Source organism: Molothrus aeneus, chromosome 3, assembly GCF_037042795.1.
Source record: "Molothrus aeneus isolate 106 chromosome 3, BPBGC_Maene_1.0, whole genome shotgun sequence".
Classification (NCBI taxonomy): domain Eukaryota; kingdom Metazoa; phylum Chordata; class Aves; order Passeriformes; family Icteridae; genus Molothrus; species Molothrus aeneus.
In genome coordinates, this window is record NC_089648.1 from 8839356 (window position 1) to 8851924 (window position 12569).

At 38.1% G+C, this 12569-nt stretch overlaps 1 protein-coding gene across 3 annotated transcripts in view; it reads right to left on the minus strand.

Annotated features, from left to right (window-relative positions):
- The window catches only part of MACROD2 (mono-ADP ribosylhydrolase 2), an 853439-nt gene that overhangs the window by 345623 nt on the left and 495247 nt on the right, over positions 1–12569 (minus strand). For all 3 annotated transcript variants that reach the window (XM_066546232.1, XM_066546231.1, XM_066546230.1), the window contains exon 6: positions 10213–10334. In XM_066546232.1, the coding sequence (XP_066402329.1) occupies positions 10213–10334 (122 nt within the window). The remainder of the gene's footprint in view (positions 1–10212; positions 10335–12569) is intronic.

Genomic DNA, 12569 nt, shown 5'->3' on the forward strand with positions numbered 1-12569 from the left:
TAAAATTATTCTTTGCCCTAGCAGTGATGCCTTTCCATGACAAGCCACAGGAAATCATACTACAGTAAGTCATCTTTTATGTAATATTTTCTGTTACTAAAGTAAATAACTGTTATATTTGTTTTCATCTCTGCTATGAACAGAACTCTAAATCCTAACTGACAGGCATCACTAGGAGTTGATATGGGAGTCAGCTTTGAAAAAATAGGCTGCTAAACTGTTTACTTGAATATATACTGCATGTAGTTTTATATTTGGTGAGAACAGTTTTTCAGATGAAAGAAATTAATATTTCATCAGGATAAACAAAGTGCCAGTGATATTACTTAAATTATATTACTCCAATTACAGTGGTTTTATACTTTAGAGACCTTAAAAGATAACATGACATCATCCCACAGGAATAATACCAGTAAACCTTTAGATAAGGGTATAAATTTTGTAACTGACTACTGAACATGGCTGTTTCTTTATATGTAACTATGATTTAATATACAATTTGTGCATAACGTAAATGGCTCCAAGCAACTACTAGCAATTCAGGAAAATCATATTTAATGAGTTGTCAAATAAGGCTCACAAAAGCATGCTTCTTCTGATTATTTCTCAAAATTACTTTCCAATATATCTACTCTGATCCTAAACAGAGATTATGCTGTCATGATAAATCTTTTTTTAACCTAGGAAAGTATTATGGTGCCCATCTGATACACAAAATAGGTTATGCTTTTAGTTGCTTATTTCTTTGCTTCACATTAGCTATTTAAATATAAAAACAATGTTCAAAATTATTTTTTAAATTTGCTATTTGAAAAATTGACTAATTTCAAACTAACAAAAAATCAGAAATTTCATTCTATTGTTTGTTGTCTGTTAAGTTAATGTTTGTTCTCTGTTAAGTTCATGTTTAAAAAATGCAAATGGAATGTACAGAAATATCTGAAAACTGTCTGATGAAAAAAAGCCAAGTGACAAGGGTCTTGGGAGAATGGTGCAGTGCCAAAATGCAGCGTCACACGTTCTTTTCCTCAACATCAAATTGCAAGGGAAAAAAGAAATCTGTTACTGTCCAGTCATTATCTGCCACAAAGCCCCTTCATACATTTTTAGGCATCACAGAAAGTACCACCAGGAGAAAAACCTGTGAATAAGCAATTTCTAATTCCAGCAAAATTTGACTCCACTTGTGGTGATGGAAAGAATCACAGCGGTCAGTGTCAAAAAAAAAAAAAACCCCAAACAAACCAGCCCTGCTGCAACTGCTATTGCCCATTACTGCTGCTGCTGAGAATCCCAAGAGTTTTAGCAGGGATTGCACTGATTGCCCTCACAGAGGAAACACAGGCCCTCCTGAAGAGCCTACAAACTGCCAACAAGGTGATAGGGAATAGGTCAATGAAAGGAAGCAAGATAAAAGGACAAGGATGGCTTTGCACAGAGCCTGATGGCCACAGCTCACCAGCTCTCTGGGATTTTATGAGAATTTGTACATGCTTAACTTTTACTGTGAATTTCCATTACAAGAATGTGCTATTCAAATAATGACAAACTTCTTAAATACTTGACTCTGGCACAGTTGAGATGTGCATGCAAATAAGAATCCCTCTAGTCTACTTTTATTATTTTTTAATTCTCTTTCAATCCCAATGAAGTACAATTTCCTCTGCACAGAAACATCAAACATTTTCCTCCTCTACATTTTATGATGTAGACTTTGCAGCAATCCCTGGCTTTTATGAGCTGTCTCATGTAATGAACATTGTGGTCCACTGTGTGACAGATCTGTACTTTATCCTTCCCTAATGAGACAGTTCTCCAATTATTGAGCCAACAGGCAGTGTTTGTCTAGAAAGTTTCACCCTTTTAAGCACAGAATTCCCAGAGGGTGATTGGCAAATTATCACACATTAAACCCATCACATACACAAACTTGCAGAATTTATTCCTGAGCAAGTAATTCCCTTTCTTCCCCCACCAGTTCAGGATGTTTTTTTCAGTGTTCAGTCAGTGTTTCATTAAACCCCCCCAAAAATAATTCACCTTTCTCCCTCTTGTCATCACAAAGATCACCATGTTGCAGAACAGCTACAAGAGCAACACCACAGAACAACAAAATGGAGAACTGAGATTGCCTGGTAATGCAGCTTATTAAACCAACACAGTTCTTTCTTTATACCATCAGACAGTTTGTGGTTGAAGATGATCCAGGTGGGTAAAAAGGTTATATTAGTCTTTGTCCTCTGTTAATGCCCCTTGGTGCAGTATCAGAGCCCCAGCATCCTGAGTTTCATCTCCTGGCAGAGGTTCAAGCACTTGCTCAGTTTTTGGGGCTGTTCCTCTCCCTGTCTGTACTTAAAACACTCCTGAACACCTAAGCTAAGGCGCTCACCACTAAGGGGGGTGTGGATATTCCTATGCAGGAAGCATCACAGACATACTCCACTACAAACTTTAACAAAAGGAAGAATCACATCGGGTCACAGCATCATCACTGTTACAACAAATAATTTCTGTGTGGTGCCTTGCTCTAAAACATACTCACAACTGATCACTGTATGCCTCTGAGCTGCTTCTGCCACTCTTAGCCACAGTAAGCAAACACTCTCATACATTTCAAGCAACAAATCAAACAAAGCCACCCCCTCCTAGGAAATACATACTGCATATATAACCAGACAGGCAGAATCAAAATTTAAATGCTGGTGATGCCTCACCTGCACATGCTGGTAGAGCCACAACTTTCCTAAGCAGTTTTCCCAATGTTTTACCAACCTTCCATTACGGAAATTTCTCACAATCTCAAATCTAAATATTCAATGCTGTAATTTCAGTCTGTTTCTTCTTGTCCTGTCCCTAGCCAACAATCTACTTTTACTCCTCAATACCTTTTTATGTGTTAGGGGTTTTTTATCTTCTTCTCATCTTTGGTCTCCTCTACTCTGTGTTTAAAATCCTTTCTCTTTCATGCTACTTTTGGTGTGTTTCTAACTCCATTTCTGGCTGAGACACTGTCTTCCCCCACTGGACACAGCAGCACAACAGGTAACCTCACAATTTTTCCTGTTTAATTGTCACTCAATAGCTGCTCCTTTCTTGGTTTTCCCATAAAAGGATTGTAAGGTTGTCAACACCAGTGCATGATCCACTACAAACTTCAGCTTATTCTCTGAGGAATCTCTGCCCAGTGCTTCAATCATTCCTCAGCCTTTCTCAACTGAATGAGCATCTCTGTTTAGGTGTAGCAATTTACACTCCATCTCTCTGAATAAATTTCATTTAATGAAACCCTTATTGAAGAAAAAGGGCTGCAATTCAATCTACCAAGATAATTTTGGAATAAATGGTTGGGAGCACAAAACAAAGCAGCAGATTCACCTTTGATTAAGAAAAGTATGGCCAACTATAATAATTTCTGGAACCATAGGGAAAGATCACAACCTCCTCATTTGATGCCAACATGATGATTAAGCAAACTGAAAAACTTGAAGTCGTAGATTAATTTTAAGGGTATTATCTGGAAAATAGCTAAAAGAAGAAAGCTAAAAAGGGAAAAAATAAAAGAGGAAGGCTAAGCTGGAGAGAAAACTGAGTCTGAAAACATAACATCAGTCATATTATAGCTTACAAGTTAAACAAGTGTTTCAAAGAAACAAATTAAGTGGATTTATGATACTGTGGAAATTTTCTTTCCAAAGCAACTCTTCTGATTGATGGACATGAATCTATATCAGAAAACAAGATGATAAAATCAATCTTTAGGAATTTCAGACTTTTAACTCATTGCTATGGCAACATTCTCAGCAAGAAATAAGTTTTGTTGGAAATAGCAAAAAAAAAATCACTTAACTTTTCCCTAAAACATAACTCTACAACACAAGAGAGCAAGAAAGGTAAAGGCAAGAGTGTAAACCAAACTGTTAGACCAATACACAACAGTGCACCTTTTTAAGCATCTTCCTACAATTCAAATAAAATTCCTCTTTCATTAATTTTATAATTTATGACAGGAAGAGTTGAAAACACACTGGATTTGAAACAGATACTGAAAATTTCAGTCTGTGAGTTATAATTGAAGATTCAGGCATCACAAAGGCTAAACGTGTTTCTACTCAAATGAAGCTCAATTAAATTGTGCAGTCTAGCAGAAGTACAGCTTCCTTTTGAAAGTGGATACAAATACCAAGGATATTGGTGCATACCTATTTTAAAAATCCCTAATTACAGGTGGAGACAAACATTTTAGACAATGAAAAAAAAATTGTTTCTTTCTTAAGTTCTATAAACAGGTAAGTGGCAGGTACCTTTCCTGAGGTATTTTTATATGCTGCTCTGAATAATTATTAAGTGTTTCTGTACAAACAAGTTATATTAGTATTTGTATTAACTTTGCCAATCACAGACAGAATATAATTACATGATCTTTGTTTAAAAAACATCTAAAAAAGGATAAGAGTTGAAATTCCCTGTAGATTAACTTAATTATAAAGGAATGAAATATTTCTCTAAGGAAGCCTCAAATAATACTCTTAATTTTGAAGCCCCTGCAAATGCACAGCTAGTATCATGCATTGTGCACAGTGACTGAAGACCCCAGGAATGGAGGCAAAACATGGATTTCAAAAAGCACCTCCTGATCCTATTTAACGTACTTTTGTGAAAAAGCTCCCCAAAAAAATGCAGCATAAGCTGTGTGCACAGGAGGGACACGCTTTATTCAGAGCCCAAAGACACAACCTACTCTCCCAGGAATATCCCATCATTACAGGTCACTGGCCATCCTACCTACCACCCAGCAATGGCTTTTCCACTCGACCTGGTGATGAGCAAATCAGCCCTTGAATAGGCCCTCTTCTCACTGCTGAGCTATTTCTAGATGCCCTTTTTGCCTTTTCATGTACTTCAGACAGGAGCAGCAGTGTGGCTGTTCTGAGAAGTCCAGCTAAGAGGTTTTCCCTGGAGCAGAACAACTTTCTGCATTCACAGCACAGAAAGAGACAGATCTTTTTGGTGTGGTGTTGTTTTTGGTTTTTTTTTTTAATGCCACGTCAAACTAAACTAGTAAGGCTCAAGAACAACATGAACTCTTCCCTACCTGACTCTAGGGGAACAACAGGAAAAAAAAAAATTTGTATTTAGCATATAATGTTGCTAATACATTAGTTGGTGATAAGCAGAGCTCCTTCTGGAACTCAAAAAGCCACATTCTTAGAGGATTTCCTCCTGCCCCCTTTGGTCCCCTGTAATTCTCCCTCGAGGTGGAGGTCAGAGGGTGCAGGCTAAAGAAAAAAGCCTCTTGCTAAAGCTTCACAATTCACCCCCTGCCAACATGAAGAGTTCCTGCAGGCTGCAATTCCAAGCACAGTCCTGAACAACAGCAGAGTTGTAGTCCCAAATAGAACTCCATTTCCTTAACCATTGTGGAGGAAGCCTGGCCTGCCTTCTGAGTGAGGGACCAGCACCAACTTCCCTTCTCTGCAAACACACTGCAGCTCTTTTGGCTTGGACCCCACCCACAGCAACACACACCATCTTTTTTTTTTTAATTCTCTGTGCAGTTCATAACATCTAACTGCAATCTGACTGACAGCAATTAATTGAAATTTTTTCAAACCACAAGTGAAGTCTGAATAAAATAGGTGGCAGGGAAGTGTTTGATGTTCAGAAAGCTTCCAGGGTATCAGATGGCTTCAAAGAAGTGCATGCAAAGAAAAGCAGGATGAGAGGTCCCATGAAAAACTTAGAGCACACAGAGTAAATAATTTCAAAGACTGTGTAAACAGGGGACCAATTTAAAATCTGAAAACAGTGATTACAACTGCCCCAGTCTGCCTGATAACCTTACTCTTAATTGGGCTGTAAGGCTCTCTTATTTAGAAAACCAGTACAGAAAACCAGGGGAGGAAAAGCACCTATTAGACTGTTTTTTACTATATCTTCTTTCATTAAAGATTTGGTGCCTGTAATGTATTTCCAGTGTTTCAGGCAGCAGAGATTCAATTGATGCACAACAGCAATCCTTAGTACTGTGCAAAATCAACATACAAATTTTTTACTATTAAGAGATTATTCTGAACATTTAATAAAATTAATTTGCTCAAACACCAGCTATTTACTCTCTTTGAGTTGCCTTGAATATTTTTTTCTCCCATTCAGCTGTACCAACTTAAGTGGAGATAAACAAAAACCTGTCTCAAGTATCCTCTTTCACCAGACAGAGGATTATATAAATAAGACTCATCCAAGACAAAAGGTTCACCCTGACCACACAAATAGTCAGACAGCAGCACAAGTGTCCTAGAGGGAGCACAGCTACACAAACAAGTGCTGAGGAAAAAGCAACACGTGGATTTGGAAATGCAAGGTAACAAGGACACACACTAACACAAAATTCAGTAACCTAGAAGGCAGATGGAGTGGATGACCTGAGAGAGGCTGACTCTGTACAAAATAGCTGATATGGCATTTGAAACCTCATATTGAATATAAAATGTTTCAGGAAGCAGGCTCAGGAGACAATTGTCAGGGGCTGTGTGATTTCTCTGAGCAATCCTGAGGATGATCAAATTTGTTCCTGAGGCTTTTCTTCCTGCCTTAATGTCCATGCAGATCCTCACCCACAGCTGGGCTGCTGCTGGATTGTGAACCTTGGCAATCGCTCTGACGGGCATTTCATCACATTCCCTCATCTCATTTTCAGTTGTACCCATCTTTCTTTTTTCTTTAGATATGAAGATGATAACATGTTCAGATGAGGTATCAGTGCTCCCTTAGGAGTTAGCCAGAGTTGCTGTCATCCATGCCTGGACACCTTGGATGTGAAAGCAGCCTAAATTACTACCAGCTCCACCATGTAATTGCCCTGATACCACACACACAATGATATTGTCCTCTCCTCTCCTCCATAAAGCTGCATCTCAGAATTTACACAGTATTTCAAGGCAATTGCTTCCCTTCCTCAGTGTGTTAAACAACTATATACACATATGTATAAGAGAGTTTGGGTCTGTTTTGAATACTATTCCTGTTCTCCCCAGTCCACTTTGAACTGCAATACACTCTCTATGGCATCCATCATTTCTCCAGAGGCAGGTCAACAATATCTAACAGTGAAACAAGAAACTGCTTTAAGTACATCTAATTTGAGACTTACTATTCAAGACCATTTCCTCATTGTGCTGGTTTTCTGACACACTTTGACTATTTGTGAACTGGGTTTTATTTCTCCACCACATGCTACTCCATCATTTCCTGTGCTGAGCTCCACTGTAGCTGTCAGCTACATTTCTGACCTCTCCTCCATTGCAACAAAGGCAGAAACTCCCTTCTGGTACTGGAGTGGATGCTGATGAGGTAATATTCAGTCTCTCATCAATTGTTACCATATATCTCTGTCCTTTTCTAGTGCTTGCAATGCTGCCTATTGTAGTATCATTTGTAAATGTAATTAATGAGGTGTTTATGTACTCTTCAAAAATCATTAAGTTGTTAAATTAAACTGCATTTAGTGGTGCACCCTGAGTCACCCTGCATGCTTTGGTCCAGCTCAGTATGCTGCCATTCATCATCACCCTCTATTCATAATGCCTCCAGCAATTCTAGCTCCTTCGACACAATTCATGTTCAAAGTACTTCCAATTGTGGTGGGGCTTTTTCCTCTTTTTGCAGTCATTTCTAGATTTGTCCTTTCTGTTTTTGAAGGTAACAGATCTGTGCTGTTACAATCTAATGTCTTCCTGCTTCCTTCTCAATCATTACAATTACTAATGCACTGATGCTCGCTGATTTAGGTAATTCTTTTAGCATACTGCAACTTGCTATCACCAATAGCTATTTATTTATGTGTCATTAACATGGCTTTTCCTCCTTTTACTCATTATCTACTTTAAAAATCCTTGGTTTTCTCTTTCACATACTTACTTCATCTTCTTGTTAAAGAGGCAATCAAAATAGGCCATCCATCAGCACAGCTGATTTTCTCTTCCTATTTTTACACAGGTAAACTTCTTTCCCCCCAGTTTTTGTCCGTCTTCTTCATACTGCAAATATTTCTGTTGCCATAACCCAATTGACACTCAAATGTTGTCTCTTTGAGTCAATTTGAATCCTTTGCTCACTCTGTCAGGTCTCTGCAAGCCTCAGAAATCTGTGGATATTTTAAATCACTTTCTTCTCCTTCCCTCTACACCTACAGTACTGGATCTTGTGAAACCCACTTACAACTTGGCATTCTTCTCCTCCAGACTCACAGTAAACTACTGCTCCCTAATTGAATGAATTATACATCTTACTTTTCTCCAGGCTTGGTTTGGTCATTAGGACAGACACTCAAGCAGCCTTCACTTCCCAAGGCATCACTGAAATCACTGGCCTTAGGGCTTTTCAGAGCAGTCCATGATCTGTCATGTGGCCTTTAAAATCCATATTGCTTGCTAAGCTTCCAAATGCTGCCATGAATGAATGGCTCTTGGCTCCTGTTCAGTTTGTGCAGCTGTGTTCTGCAAGTCCGGGTGCTGAGCATTTTTTATCTCAAACAGGTGCACAGGCAACAGCTCTTAACCAGCAAGGAAATAACCTGTGTATGATTTCTCCTGTGGTTGTCTTTTCTCATTAAAACACCAGGCCAAGTTTCACAAAATATCAGGCTAGTTTTCATGAAATATCAGGCTAGTTTTCATGAGTACAATCCCATTTTATTATTCCATGTTAAACACCATGCTACCACCTAGAATGTCCTAAAAATTACAGACTCTCGACAGACACAAGCATTGCCTGCATTGACCAATGCCCACTAAAGTTTTTCCTTTGTTATTTCAATACTCTTTTTTACACCCTTTCATAATTATTATTCTATTTTCGTTTTCCCACATCGTATTAGCAACTTTATTCAAACTAACCTGAATGCCCTAAAAGCCTGTAATTGTCCAGAGCAGGCAGAAACAAGGATAGATGTAGGAACAACTGCAATGAGAATTGCATGAACATCCGTTGGTGTTTAAACAATCCAGAGAGGGGTTCAACACATGCCCACCCAACCCAAGGCTGTTTTCAGGTCTAATTTTTATGCCTAGAATTAAAAAAAAAAAAAAAAAACAAACAAACCTCAAACCCACCAAAGAAAACAGACCCCACAATGGTTTGTATAATGGCAGAAAGAGGGCCTGCTGGGAACCGTTTTGAGAAGCAGAGAGAGGATGTCATGAGCACAAAAAGTGTTCAAGAGCAGAGCTCTCACCAAAGAGAAAGAAATAAATGATATTCATCAGGTCTCACTCTGAAGGGCACATCTGACTTCAGTTCAAAGCCCTACAAACTGTCCTGCCCTTCTCCCCAAAAAGCTTTATCTTCCATTTGTGGTATTTCAGTATTAATAACTTCCTCTTACTGAATATTACATCTTCATATAATACCATTGGTTCAGCTTACATTTTTTTTAAGATTGTGAGTATGTTTGCATTCTAAGTTGCCAAAAATATGTGCTATCATATAACCAGCCAAAATGACCCCAAAGGTGTGAAGTCAGGCTCAGAAGGCAAATTCTTTCTCAAACCTACAAGGAACTAAGTCATGCATATGTGAAGACTTAAGCTGCAACCGTGTCAGCTACAGAATTAAAGCTCTGGAGCTGGAGAGGGAAAAGCTCCTTTCCTCTGTGGCCTTTGAAAATTTGGCACTTCGAGGTAAAACACTGTACTATGCATTTCAAGTTCAATGAACTTTATATTTCAATGAAATATCACATAAATAGGCTATTTTATGACAGATTTTGGTGAGAGGGTGCTAAAACCAGTAACAATTGACCAATACCCTTATTTTTAGGAAGAACTATTAATAGGTAGAATAAGCAACACATTAATCACTTCTCAGCTATTTAGGACGCTACACTGCATGCAGTTATCCTCCTGACCAGTGAGCTTCTTAGGGTTTTTTAAATAAATAATACAGTATAAGAATGAGCCATGGGATCAGCTTCCTCCCTTCTTCAGTGAGACAGCTGCTTGTACTCCTACTACCAGGCACTTTCCCCAGCTCCTAAAATAAGCTTAGCCCTTTCATCCAGCAATTGTTTTGGCCAAATAATGTTTAATTTTTTGGGTTCTCATAGCACGAAGAGCAAGAAATGTATCTGGAAGCTTACAATCATAATTATTCTACATCAAGGAAAGAAAGATCCAAACTAGAAAGAACAATAATGTGCTCTCCCACAATACTTACAATTGATCTGATGTTGTATTCTTTTGCCAGTTTCAGAGAGGATTTATAGCAACTTGCTAAGTTTGCTTTATGATCGTCAGTGAGATGGCCTCTTGCAATTGGCCCAACAGTATGGATCACATCTGCAGTGAATAAAAAAAGATGATAAAGAAGCATTAAAGATGCTACTGTGTCACACAACAATTCAATCTGGTATTATAGCTACACACAAAGGTAGAAATAACAATGTAAACAAATGTATTTAACCAGAAAACACATCATAATCTGCATGTCCAATAATTAAACACTAATCAGCAAAGGTTAAATTTTGAAGGATTTGGACTAAAGGAGAACATGAGAAAGATACAGGGAATGCTTGTTACATGTCTACAGCAATGCACACACTGGAGAGATGAAATGTTTGCACAAATCCTCTAAATCTTAAGGCCTCTACAGCTGTAAATACTGTAGAACTTTGAAACAGTTGTTCTCACTCCTCAAAGCCCACTCACTGGGAAAGTTCACCATACAGAGCCTCAGCATTGCTGGTGATACACAGGTCATCTTTGCTTTTCCTCAGTAACCATTTAAGAAGAAAAGTTGAGACTTAGGAATGTGTTGGTTATTCAAAAAACATGCCTTCCTCTCACAACAGACCAGATGGAGATGCCATGCAGTAAAACAAAATATTCTCTTTGAAGAAATTTATAACGAGCAAAAAGAGAAAGCACAGTCATCTTAGGTATGATGCCTTTGGACTCATCAAAATCTGATGCTGCAATCAATCAAAGTCTCTAAAGTGCTGAAAGAAAAATGAATTTAGGAGCCTGGAGTAAAAAAGCATTGAAAAGATACCTACAAATTAAAAGGTACCATGATTTTTTTATCTCCCCCTTCCTAGTCCCCCAACCATTATGAAGCACATTTACTTTTTACACATCATTCTTGCATAGTACATGTGAGCATAATAAAATGAGCTATGGTGGCAGAAGTATTTTTTTTTCCTTTCTTTATAATTTCCTACAATGCATAGCAGAAATAAACAGTGGCACTATTTTATTTTCTTTTTTCAGCGTTGCACTAACAGGGATTAGGCCAACACTTTCAACTGCAGTACTGCTGGTCCCCTTTTAGGTTGTGTTTCTGTCCCATGTGGGTCAGGTTTCCAACCAACATCTGCTGTTGCTACACTCCAGAATATTTTAATTTACTCACAAATCCTACTGAATTAACACCATTATTCTTTGTCCAAGCTGGTTTTGATGATTTCCATCCAACAAATGCCAAAGCATAAGAGAAAATGGACAAAATAACATTAAAATGCACACTGTCTTTTTTTATTAATTCAGACATCATCTGTCTGCTCTCTGCTATTTAAAAGGTGGCTTTTAGGTTGAGCTCTGTTCTGAAAAATTCAAAATCTTTTCTATTCTTTAGCCACAAAGTGTTGATAAATCAGGAAATAAAAGCACATCTGATTCCCAGTGCCCAGAAACACTGAGGAATCCACTGTGATGGGAACTGAAACCTATAACAGCTAAACTTTCCAACAGCTACAGAAAACCTCCCTCCTGTGAAGTAAATAAAAGGTTGAGAACTCTTCTTTCCATTTTGATCACAGTAATATTCTCCAGTTGTGGGAACAAGATGGACAGGTTGGATAATTTCTGTTGAATGCCACAGCTGCCAGATAGTGACTCCAGAGAGCCCTCCCTACCACTGAACCTTCAACAGGTGTTGAGTTTTTGTCCACTGACAAGGGGGATGACAGCAGGACACTAAAACAACCTATCAGCTCAGAAAAGAGTTATACTCCTACGTGGTTTTTAGCTACTATCATAAACTGAGAGCTATTAACAAAGGACTTGAAAAAAGGATAGAGCTAGTTTAAAATTTGCTTCTGTGTGCAGAGATAAGGTTATGTGAATACTTCTATTACCAAAGACTAACTTCTGTTCATGACTACAGCAGTTTCCTGGAGGTTGGAACTTTCCAAGGAATATTTCTATTTGGAAGTTCTGGCAACTTCAGAGAAAAGGAAAAAAAAAAAACCAAAACAAAACTTCTTGACTTTTTTTCCTTGTTTTTTATTTTACAACAGGTGAACTTCGATTATGAGGCCAGAGACATGATTTAACAGTAGACTTGGCAGCATGGGTTACTGGAGGTACTCAATGACCTTAAAGGTCTTTTCCAGCCTAAATGATTCTATGATTCTACAGGGAAAGGAAAATACTCATGAATCTCAAGGCAGTCAAGTTCCCTACACATTTACAGACACCAAGATCAGAGTTATCATGATGAATTTCGAATTCACAATACCCAGCAGCCAACAAGCAAATCAAGGAACAACTATAAAACCAACTTTAAAAGAATGT